The 12936-nt window shown below is 41.2% G+C and overlaps 1 protein-coding gene across 1 annotated transcript; it reads left to right on the forward strand.

The window, feature by feature from the left end:
* Positions 1–1512: 1512 nt before the first annotated feature.
* On the forward strand, positions 1513–2220 carry LOC104232369 (uncharacterized). Its single transcript, XM_009785559.1, has 2 exons — positions 1513–1684; positions 1772–2220. Exons 1-2 carry the CDS (start codon positions 1513–1515, stop codon positions 2218–2220), a joined length of 621 nt encoding a protein of 206 aa, XP_009783861.1.
* Positions 2221–12936: the final 10716 nt, after the last annotated feature.

Here is a 12936-nt window from a genome sequence, read left to right on the forward strand (position 1 = left end):
ATGTCCCGTTGCCTGGGGACACTGCATTTTCGTTTTGTGCGTGCAGGTCCAGGTAGGGACTCTGATCGACCCCTCCGCTAGGATTTCGGGGTTCAACTGTGAGTTGGTAAGCTCCACCTCTTCCTGGAGCTTTCATAGGATGGTTACTTTTGTGTACAGTTTGGGTATAGTCGGGGCCTTGTTCCGACAGTGCTTATGACACTCTTAGAGGCTATTGTGGACACAGTATTCTGGGTTTCTTTTTATAGCTTTCAGTCTCCAGCCCATAGGCTTGGCATGTATATATATGTGTGTAGGCATGTATGTCTCCAATCGCGGCCTCGTCGACCAGCTAGTATTTTATTATTTTGGCTCGTCTACCTTTGTTTATATGGCTTATTGTTATTCAGGTCATGACCTTAATGGTCCAGGCTTAGTATTTCAGATATTGTACTGCCCGATCTGTTGGGCCCCCAGTTTAGTTAGCTAGTATGTTTCATGTCTAACTCGATCGAATAGAGTATCGAGTGCCAGTCGTGCCTCCCCTAGTTTGGGGCGTGACAAACTTGGTATCAGAGCAGGTCGTGTCCCAGGGAGTCCATAAGCCGTGTCTAGTAGAGTCTTGCTTATGGGTGTGTTGTGCACCACACTTATAATCAGGAGGCTATGAGGCATTTAGGAATGGTTATGTTTCTTTCAATTAATAGATCGTGCTATAGAGCGAAGTTATAAGAACATATGAAATCTAAATCGTGCTTTGTGTTTCTTATCTTACAGGCTACCTACGCTTAGGAGATGGCACAGCGAGAGATAGGTATGAATCCGGGGGAAGGTACCAGTCGTTCCCCACCGGGTCAGAGGGATAGATTTACCTTAGAGTCACACAGTGAGTCTCCAGTACCCCTAGTTTCAGCTTCCCCAGCACTTGTTGGAGCCCAAAGAGATGCAGTAGCCCCAGCCTCACCAGTGATATTAGTACCTGAGGCAGCTAGAGACACAGGACCTCTAGCACATGTTGTTCTGCCATCAGAGATTGGGGAGCAAGGGATGAGGGAGGCAGTTCAGTTGTTGACTATGATGGTTTCTATTCATGAGCGACAGCTAGAGTCGGGAGCAGATGCCCGGAGAGATCGGACATGAATCTCGACGGTACGAGAGTTTCTTCACTTGTCCTCTCCTTTATTTACAGGATCCAGTTCCACTGAGGATCCCCAGGACTTTATAGACCAAATGTATAGAGTATTGAGGGTGATGCATGCCTCCGTCACCGAGGCTGTGGAGTTGGCTTCTTTTCGACTACGTGATGTAGTTGTCCTATGGTATGAGGCATAAGAGAGATCTAGAGGACCTAATGCTCCGCCAGCAGAGTGGGAGGACTTCTCTGAGGTTTTTTTAGCCCATTATTTGCCACGGGAGGTTCGGGAGGCCCGTCTTGACCAGTTTCTTAGCCTGAAGCAGGGGGATATGAGTGTGAGGGATTATAGCCATAAGTTTAATTCTTTGGCGAGGTATACACCGGATATTGTACGTACCATGAGGGCTAGAGTTCATCATTCTGTGGATGGTTTGGGGGATCATCTGATTAGAGACTGTAGGGTAGCATCCCAATCGGATGATGTAGATATTTCCCGCATACAGGCTTTCGCTCAGACTACAGAGGACATTTCCCGTCGGATTCGTGATACTCGCAGGGATAGGGAGCAGAGTAAGAGGTCTCGTACTATGGGGTCTTATAGGGAGCCACGGGGTGATTTCAAGCCCCGACTCCATTGATATCCACCTCGATCAGCAGGTAGTTTCCCACCACAGATGCAGGGCCAGCGGTTTGATCGTTATGTTCAGTCAGGACCGGGGCAGAGCTCAGGCCAGCCTGAGAGCCGTCGACAGGAGCATTCCGCACAAATGAGACAGTTTATTCCTCCATGTACTCAGTGCGGTAAGCTGCACACCGGGCAGTGTAGACAGGGTTTGAGTGCATGTTATAATTGTGGGCAGACAGGACATTTTATTAGCCGGTTCCCGGGGTTAGGCAGAGGTGCACCAGCTCAGCCTTCAGGATCCACAGCAGCCTCTTCACCCTCAGTCCGTGCTCCCCGACCAGGTCCACGGTCTACTCAGGGACGTGGTAGGGGGAGAGGTGGAGGAGATACCTCAGGTTCTAGTGGTGACCAGAACCGCTTTTATGCACTCACAGGCCGACAGGATTCAGAGGCATCCCCAGATGTTGTCACAGCCAGTTGAGGTGTCTACGCCAATTGGCGACTCTATTGTTGCTAATCATGTCTATCGAGGTTGTACAGTGTTAATTAATGACCGTCCAACTTCTGTTGATTTAGTGGAATTGGTTATGCTAGACTTCGATGTCATTATGGGTATGGATTGGTTGGTAGCTTGTTATTCTAATATTGATTGTCGTGCAAAGTTGGTCCGATTTCATTTTCCGGGTGAGCATGTCCTTGAATGGAAAGGTAATGCATCTACGCCCAAAGGTAAGTTTATTTCATACCTTAGGGCTCAGAAGTTTATTGCTAAAGGCTGTATATAACATCTGGTTCATGTCAGGGATATAGATAATGAGCCAACGACTCTTCAATCGGTTCCTATTGTGAATGAATTCCCAACGGTATTCCTTGATGAGCTTCCAGGAATTCCCCCCGAAAGGGAAATCGATTTCGATATAGATTTGCTTCCTGATACGCAACCTATATTCATTCCTCCCTACAGAATGGCTCCTGCAGAGTTAAGGGAATTGAAGGAACAACTGAAGGACTTGCTCGATAAAGGCTTTATTAGGCCAAGTACATCCCCATGGGGTGCTCCGGTGCTCTTTGTTCGAAAGAAAGATGGCTCCTTGCGGATGTGTATTGACTACAAGCAACTAAATAAAGTCACTATCAAGAATAAGTATCCTATTCCACGGATTGATGACTTGTTCAACCAGTTACAAGGTGCCAAATGCTTTTCGAAGATCGACTTGCGGTCCGGTTATAATTAGCTACGAGTCAGGGATATTGATATCCCAAAAACAGCATTTAGGACGAGGTATGGCCATTTTGAATTCCTTGTCATGTCTTTTGGGCTTACAAATGCCCCAGCAGCCTTTATGGATCTTATGAACCAGGTATTCAAACCATTCTTGGATGAATTTGTGATTGTGTTTATTGATGATATCTTGATATATTCACGATCGGAAGCCGAGCATGCGGACCACTTGCGAGCTGTATTCGGACTCTCCAGGACTACAGGTTATATGCTAAATCTCTAAATGTGAATTTTGGCTAACTTCTGTAGCTTTTCTTGGTCATGTTATTACCAGCGATGGTATCAAGGTTGATGGCCAAAAAATTGAAGCTGTGATGACTTGGCCGAGGCCCTTGAATCCGACAGAGGTTCGTAGCTTTTTAGGCTTGGCAGGGTATTACCGAAGGTTTGTGGAAGGATTTTCCTCTATTTCTGCACCATTGACGAAGCTGATACATAAGGGAGCTAAGTTTCAGTAGACCGAGGCATGTGAACAAGTTTTCAGGAGCTAAAGAAAAGGCTTACGACGGCACCTGTCTTGACTCTTCCGGATGGCACCGAGGGTTATGTTGTCTATTGTGATGCCTCGAGAATTGGCCTAGGTGTGTTCTTATGCAGCATGGTAAGGTTATCGCGTACACCTCCAGACAGTTGCGGAAACATGAACAGAACTATCCTACGTACGATCTTGAGTTAGCCGCAGTTGTCTTCGCCCTAAAGATTTGGCGGCATTATCTATATGGGGTTCATATTGATGTTTTCACCGACCACTAAAGCCTTCAGTATTTATTTAAATAGAGGGAGATGAACCTACGACAAAGAAGATGGCTAGAATTACTAAAGGACTATGATATTGATATTTTATATCATCCCGACAAAGTTAATATTGTTGCTGATGCTCTTAGCCAGAAGTCCATGGGTAGTCTAAGCCATGTTAAAGTTGATAAGGTCAAGATGACCAAATATCTATGCCAGCTAGCTAGTTTGCAGGTGCATTTGGTAGATGCAGAGGGTGAACGCATTCTCGTTCAGAATACGGCAAAATCTTCTTTTGTTACTGAAGTGAAAGAGCGACAACACGAGGATCCTGAGCTTATAAAACTGAGGGAAAGTATTCTACAGCAGAGACAACCTTTATTCGAGCTAACTAGAGATGGAGTCCTTAGATACCAGGGCCTCTTATGTGTACCGACAGTCGGAGAGCTCCGCACCAAGATTCTTTCGGAGGCCCATTATTCTAGATATGCAGTTCACCCCGGAGCGACAAAGATGTATCGGGACCTTCGACAGATCTATTGGTGGAATGGAATGAAAAAAGATATCGCGGAGATGGTAGCCCAATGTCCTAACTGCCAGCAAGTTAAAGCCGAACATCAGAGGCCTGAAGGCCTAACTCAGTGTATTGAACTTCCATTATGGAAATGGGACATGATAAATATGGACTTCATCACCGTTTTGCCTCGCACTCCACGGAGGTATGATTCTATTTGGGTAATTATTGATAGGCTTACAAAATCTACTCATTTTCTGCCAGTCAGGACGACATATTCAGCCGAGAATTATGCCAAGCTTTACATTTGGGAGATTGTACGCCTTCACGGGGTACCATTATCTATTATCTCTGATCGAGGGGCTCAATTTACAGCACATTTTTGGAAATCTTTTCAGAAGGGTCTAGGCACGCAGGTAAATTTTAGCACAGCTTTTCATCCGCAAACTGATGGACAAGAAGAGCGTACTGTTCAGACAGTTGAGGATATGTTACGTGCTTGCGTGCTAGATTTTAAAGGAAGTTGGTATGATCATCTACCTCTTATTGAGTTCGCTTATAATAACAGCTTCCAAGCTAGTATTCAGATGGCCCCTTACGAAGCACTATACAGGCGGAAGTGTAGGTCGTCGATCGGTTGGTTTGAGGTCGGGGAAGCAGAGTTGCTAGGTCCTAATTTAGTCCAGCAAGCAATGGAAAAGGTAAAACTTATTAGAGACCGGCTGCATACAGCACAAAGTCGGCAGAAGTCTTATGCAGATGTTCGACGACGAGACTTAGAGTTTGATGTAGAAGATTGGGTTTTCTTGAAAGTATCGCCTATGAAGGGCATCATGCGATTTGTAAAGAAGGGGAAGCTCAGCCCCATGTATGTTGGACCGTATAAGATTATTCGGAGGATTGGTAGGGTGGCGTACGATCTTGATTTGCCTTCAGAATTGGGAGCAGTCCATCCTGTGTTTCATGTATCTATGTTGCGGAAGTGCATTGGAGATCCTTCACGTATTAAGCCCATTGAGGATATTCACATTGCTGAAGACTTATCTTACGCAGAGGTACCGGTAGCTATTTTAGATCGGTAGGTAAGAAAGCTTCGAACTAAAGAAGTGGCTTCCGTGAAAGTGTTATGGCGAAATAACAACATCGAGGAAATGACCTGGGAAGTTGAAGAGGAAATGAGGAAGAAGTACCCCTACCTATTTATGACTTAAGGTGAGCCGCATTTAAATAATTGGCAATTATTTCTTTAATACACTTAATTGGATTTTTAAATGACAAGAAAGTGCAATTTAAATTTCTTATTGCGAGATAGCTATACGAAGCCTAGTAGTTGGAATCTTCAGAATTTGATTTATGCTTTGCAAATGTAACAAATATAGCCTCGCAAAAAACATATTAGCGGGGAAAAAAATGAAACCAAGGAATTGATTTGACCCATTCACGGACGAATGTTCTTAAGGGAGGGAGACTATGAGACCCCATGTGTTTTTTTCTCTTCTCTTACGTAATATACGTAATGTGGTGTGGTTATATTAGGTATATATGATTGGGTATAGCACATTGGGAGAATAAGACTGAAAATGTGTGGTAATATCAAGGAACTAACTAAAGCTTTAGGTCAAAGGAATCCCTTAAACAAAGGTTCGTGGTTAAAGAAATGGCTCGGGTAGCACCTCGCGCGTTCGGAAGGTTTAAGTTAACTTGCACCTGTGGGATAAGACTAAGAGTGTTTAATATGATAAGAATAGTGTATTATGAGGTATTATAATATCACACGGGTCACATGTTAAGTTTTGGAGTCAAGCAAGTTGCGAAATAAAGGTCGTCAAAGGTTATCGTAAATTTCTCTAATAATTTTTCTAAACTTTGGGTCAAATGTATCAGATCATTTCTCCCCATATATAATAAGTTATGGGACCGACAACCTATAAAATTGAAGGTCTACAAGTCTAGTTCGCAAACAAAAAAACCTCACATCAAACGGACATTGGAGTAAAAGGTCATGACTATTTTACCCCGGACTGTCCAGGCTGAAACAGGGTCGCGAACCGAGTCGGGTCAAACAAGAGGTATAAGTCGGCAAATCCGACTTGTAAGACCCCAAAACATTTCATTTTCATCCCAAAATAGTGAGGGAGCTGAATAGAGGGTTCCATGGTGTTCTTGAGTGATTAAGGTACGTTTTTTACGATTTCTACCGTTAAAGTTTGTCCCCGTGCCTAGAAACTCAATCTCTACGCTTTGCAATCGTTTCCCCTTCTATTAGCTGTGTTTGGAGCTATTTTTGTAAGATAGGAATTTGTTTTTCTTGCTGGTTCTTCAGGATTTATACTTGATTTTCCAAGGTAATCATCTTGGGACTTTTTTATGATCGTTTTTACAAAGTTCTACGGGCGTTTCGTCAAGTTAGGGCCATATGACAAATCTGCCGATTTAAAATCAATTATGAACTGTTTATATGTGTGTATAAGCTGCATATATATAGTGTTTGTGAAGCTTAGGACGTAAGGAACAACTTTCGTGAAGGAACTACAGGCATTCGGACGTTCGTTGGGAAGGTATGTTAAGGCTAAGCTGTGTCCTTCCTTTTTCCACGAATTCAAATGTGATATTTTACTATTATATTGCTAGAAAGACCTTCTGTGAAAGGCATTGGGATCGTAGCTGAAGTATTTTCATGATGCTATTAGGTTGATATTCCACTCGTTCGGCTAACTAGGGTATTCGACATCTATATATGTCATTTTGTCGGTTTTCTTATCCATATGTCTATATATATGAATTCTTATTCGTCTTTTGGTTGTGTGACTAAACAAAATAAAGGCATGTAGTATTTATGATCAGTCCTTCTTCCTGGTTAAAGTATATTTTAAAATCTCTAAAGTGACACATCGATTTCCAAAAATCTCAAATATAAATTTTACGTTTAAACTATTAAAACACTTGATTTTTGATATACTTTCCTTTACTAATTATCAAGAAATCAGGTATAAGAACTAAGTGAAGCACCTTAAGCTTTTTATGAACATCTTCAGAGTTAAGTTATCTTTCTAAAAGTCGAGTTAAGTTTTCGAGCTTATTTTATTCAAAGAAAACATATGAGGTTCCACGAGACAATTGTATGCGATACGAAGGTGATTATGAGATCATGAGGATAAGAGTACCTATGAGCCAAGATTGGCTAAGTTCTTGTTATGGCCTATTATGTGTATTCAAAGTTCATATCATACATGGAATATTATGCATGGACTTCGAGCTATAATCCGAGGTAAGGGGCCTATTTGCCCGAAAAACTATATATATATATTGTACAGATGGCCACAGGTTGGCAATATGATATCGGTTAGCTACTGGGAGAGACCGCCATTGCTAGCATTTGGTTGGGTATATCATGCATTTGCATCAATATATATGTATCCACGACATACGCTTACACGAGCATACCATGCATAATTGATTACTATGAGGTCGGATGTCGGTCATGGAGGCTATAAGAGTTTCAGTGTCAGGTGGTGTCACTATTATTTTTTTTACATCAGCTATGTATGATTCTATTTTCTGCCTTACATACCAGTATATTTTTATTCGTACTGATGTCCCATTGCCTACGGACACTGCATTTTTGTTTCGTGCGTGCAGGTCCAGGTAGGGACTCTGATTGACCCCTCCGCTAGGATTTCGGGGTTCAACTATGAGTTGGTAAGCTCCACCTCTTCCTGGAGCTTTCATAGGATGGTTAATTTTTTATACAGTTTGGGTATAGTCGGGGCCTTGTTCCGACAGTGCTTATGACACTCTTAGAGGCTATTGTGGACACAGTATTCTGGGTTTCTTTTTGTAGCTTTCAGTCTCTAGCCCATAGGCTTGGCATGTATATATATGTGTGTAGGCATGTATGTCTCCAATCGCGGCCTCGTCGGCCAGCTAGTACTTTATTATTTTGGCTCGTCTACCTTTGTTTATATGGCTTATTGTTATTCAGGTCATGACCTTAATGGTCCAGGCTTAGTATTTCAGATGTTGTACTGCCCGATCTGTTGGGCCCCCAGTTTAGTTAGCTAGTATGTTTAATGTCTAACTCGATCGAATAGAGTATCGAGTGCCAGTCGTGCCTCCCCTAGTTTGGGGCGTGACACATACTATCTGTGCGCACTTCCATACCACCATCAACTTGTGCCAACTGAGGTTTAGTCTTGCTTATTTGGAACCCCAACCATTTTGTTGTTCCTTCATCTATGAAGTTGTATTTATAGCCACAATTAATGAAGATTTCCAAGGGTCTTTGCTCTGCGAACCCTCTCAACCTCAAGGTTTTGTAACCTAAGGTTCCATTTAAGCCTGTAGGGATATAGCACAGTTCTCAGGGAGTTCCTTAGCTATCTCTTCTCCTTTTTCTTCTATTTGGATCTCTTCATCCTCCTCTATTGGTACCTCACCTGTTTTCGGTTCTAGAGAAAATAATTGCCTCTTAGCCTGGCATTTGTGACCAGGCACAAACTTCTTATCACAAAAGAAACACAATCCCTGAGCCCTCTTCTCCTCCATTTCTGCTGGTCTCAACCTCCTTCTTCTATTGTTATCAAATTTAGCTGTGACTTGTTTCTTGAGTGCATTCAAGTTGCTCCTAGGCCAATTTTTCTGACCATGACTCATGTTCCCTCTATTCACAGATGACACAGGGTTGCCCATTTTTATAGCCTTACTCTGAGCTGCAAAGCTGGATTCATGTAGCCTAGCTAGGTAGAAAGCCTGGGGCAATGTACAAGGATTCCCAATTCTCACAACATGGCTAAGTTCTGGCTTGAGGTTGTTTAAGAATATGCTAATAGCATGTTCTACAAATATGTTGAGCCTAGTCATAACATTGATAAAGGCTCTTTGGTAATCCTTCACTGTCCCTATGTGTTTGATGTTCATGATCTCAGTCATTGGATCAGTGTAGCCCCAAAAGTATCACACAAGGCCCACATATACTCCTCCCAAGTAGGATTGTCCCCTTCTTCTCATATATCCCAAGTGCCACTGAAGGGCATCACCTTCAAAGTGAAGAGATACTAGCTTCATTTTCTGTTGGATGGTGACTTCCTCTTCAACAAAGAATTGGTCCACCTTATACAACCAAGTTCTCGAATCTTCACCATCAAACTTAGGGAATTCAACCTTGGTATACTTAGTAAAAAGCAGGTTAGGATAAGCTACATTTTGTGTGTTTGGTTGGTTTGTATACATGGGATTGTTTTGGTAGGATATATGTGCAGGGGTAGGCTGAAGAGGTATCTGAATATAAGGTAAGGTTTTTGGTGGTACAAGGATGGTGAAATGTGTGTAGGTTGTGGGTAATATGTTGGTGGATAAAGGCCATATGCCATTGGCATGTTCTGGGCAGAGTAGTAGGGTCTATTGGTACCATGAGGAGTAAGAAATGGTAGGGGTTGGATAGTGGTAAATCTGGGTTGAGGAGAGAAGTTTTGCTGCGTTGGTTGAGTTTGGAACTGGTTGAACTGAGCTATGGCAGCTCGACCTAGTGTCATAGGAGCTTGGGATAGAGAGATGGTGCTCACATGAAGTGGGAGAGGGTTAAAATTAATAGGAATAATAGGTGGAGGTAACTGAGAGTTGGGAATTTGGCTGCTCACAGTGAATGGAACAATGTTATTACTTGTTCCTAGAGGAATCAAGTTGTTAACACCAACAAAAGAAGGAGTAGCTACCTCACCTAGGTCGAGTGATTTATCACTTGGCGAATACAGCTCCCCCCCCCCCACTATATAGTGGAGATCTTTGTCTCTCTCAAGTCTCTTTCCGCCATAGATGACCTCGTTCAACACTTCTCTAATTTCATTCAAGGCTTCCTCTTGATTTCTACAAGATTTCTCATGGCTAGCTTCAAGCTGGTCTTGCCTAGCTGTAAACTCTGTCATCTCTGTAGAAATTTGGTGTAACATTTTCATGACTTCATTTAATTCCGCCATTAATCCACAGAGCCGAGGTCGTGCTCTGATACCACTGTTGCAGCCGTCAATGGAACAGTAAAAGAAGGAATATAAAAACTAAGCTAAAAAGGAATAAAATTACGGTAAGAAAATAATTCTTTTATTGATAACCAAGTCTGCAGAGGTACAAATATATATACTCCACTCTCACTAAAAGACAAAACTAGCTAACCAACTCTATAGGACCAAAAGTAATGCTAAAGGCTAATTACATGGGTCCAATTGTAAACACACAAAAGTATTAAATAAACTATAAGGGGAACTAAAGTGTCACACCCTAAAAACTATAAACTCCCGTCTTTTAACTAATCCTAACGGCTAGTTACAACTCCGCAAGCTCAATGTACAACTCTCTAAGCTTCTTCTTTTTGACTGCATATCATCCTTCTTGCACTGTACCCTATAATATTTTTGTCTGAAATGGGGCATGTAAGGGAGCCACTACGAAGAAGTTCCGTGTCACGACCCATTTTCTGAACAAGCCGGGACCAGCACTCGATCACTAAACATGACCGAGCGGACCATCTTTGCTTATCAAATCTATTATAACCTCAAACTTTATATGTCACAAGGCACTACTGTAACCAAACACTTTTAAATAATTTAATATCTAAAATAAGCCAACTTCAAAACTTTATTCGTAGTAACCAATAAAATGCTGCTAAGTTATTATCAAAAATATCTTAATCTTAACCCAACGACTATGTCTATGAAGCCTCTACTGATAAACTGACGTACTGCTCAGGACATGAGATTTTCTGGTCAGTTTTCTAAGTAACAAAGAAATAACTAAATAAAGATGATTCTAAGGAATACTCCATGAACAAAACCAGAGCTCACCAATAGCACTGGAAGAGAAGGAAGTCCTAACTCGTAGCCTGCTCGCCTGCAAACCCGGTTCCTACGTTGTACCACAGACCAACGTAGGTTCCCAGAAGAGAACGTCAGTACCATCCATTGTACTCAGTGAGTCTCAACAACAGGGGGCGAAACTTTAATAACATATACATTATGAGCAAAGGTTCTAAATGCATGTAAAACATAAAGCTTATAAGAATAATTCTAAGATAATTGCATAATAGCAGTTCATGAATATTCTAAAAGAAATTCTTTTCTTTTTCTTACTTATAAAAAAATACTTCACTTTATACTTTGGGAGTACCAACTATCCTGACTTAATTCTGTCTCAGTCACCGTGTGATCGGCACGGGTTCGATCCCAACCTGATCGAATAGGCCCAATCCACGAGGTGTCACTCGCTTCATGGTTCTCAGCGCTCATGTCTCATACCTTAGCATGGCTAAGTAAATTCTCAGCAATGAGACCCTCGGCTCCTGTGCTCCCTACTTTGGCACAAGTAGTTTCAGGAAGTCAACGCCTTAGTCATGATCCTAGGCCTGGACGATGACCCCTTCTCTGAATAAAGGATATTCCCCAAAAATCTTTTCTTTCTAAAACTTCTTCGTGTGACTTTTCAAGTCTAAATCTTTTATACATACTCATATTGGTATCCTTAAATGTAAGGCATGACATAAGAATGAAATAAACATTCAAAAGTATTTATAAAGGTTCTTGATCCTTCATGAATTTTCAACATGAAAATGGCATATAAGAATAACATAAAAATCTGAAATTTATGCACATATATCCAAATAATCATCTAAACTTTAGCTAGAAAATAATTCTACGCTAATAGGCACTTACTACTCTCATTAAGTGTATATTAACTTTTTTATGCAATTCATCAAACACCTTGTGTGCGTGCTTTTGTGAGTTAAACCACTTTAGTCAAGAGTTATGTCAACTCACCTCAAAACTTCTCGAGCCAATACGTAGACCCCAGTCCAATTTATACCGCCAAACAATTGATTCTACAACAACCAGTGCGTTTTATTTGATTCCAAATTTTCACACCTAAATATGAAATTTGATGGTGATACAGAGAAAGAAAGGAATTAACTATTCAATTCTTACCTATTACTACTATAGGGTAATTGATAGTAGGAAATTTCACATACCTGAATTTAAGAATTAGTGATTTGTAAAGAAACCTAGAATTTTAATTGCCTGTGTAAGTATTTCACTAACACCGCTTCTGTGTTTTGTTGGGCAACAGAATGTCGAGCTTTGTTTTAAATTTTCCTAAGGCTTACGCCTTTTGCCTGCTAATTGCCAGGAACCCTTTATGGGCTTTGTTGCACGTGACTTTTCTTTTGCTTTCTTTCTTTATTTCTTTTTTTTTTGTTTTGACTTAACTAGTATTTAATTATTCTTACTTTTAATAATTAGTAATATTAAAATTATTAATATTCCCCTAATTGTACATAATTATCCAATTATTTATAAATAGAGAAGTAATTCAAAATCAATCATGGGTTGGGAACAAGAGAACAGTAACAAGGGATCAATTGAGATTGCTTTAAATTGGACATAATCTTTTATTTTTATCATGCTATTCTAGCATATGCATACAAAATGTATCGGGGTTATGAAAAGAATCTTTTTGTTTACAGTCTTATCTATTCTGATAAGAAAGGAATATGCTGAAAAGTGATCGGTCATTGAGGAAGACTTAGCTTAGGACTGATAAGTAAGGAGACTCCAACATTCATTTCCATTTTCTTTTTGTCGGAAGGTTTTCACCCTGTCCCCGACATTGTTCTCTGACGATAT

Source organism: Nicotiana sylvestris, chromosome 3 (assembly GCF_000393655.2).
Source record: "Nicotiana sylvestris chromosome 3, ASM39365v2, whole genome shotgun sequence".
NCBI lineage: Eukaryota > Viridiplantae > Streptophyta > Magnoliopsida > Solanales > Solanaceae > Nicotiana > Nicotiana sylvestris.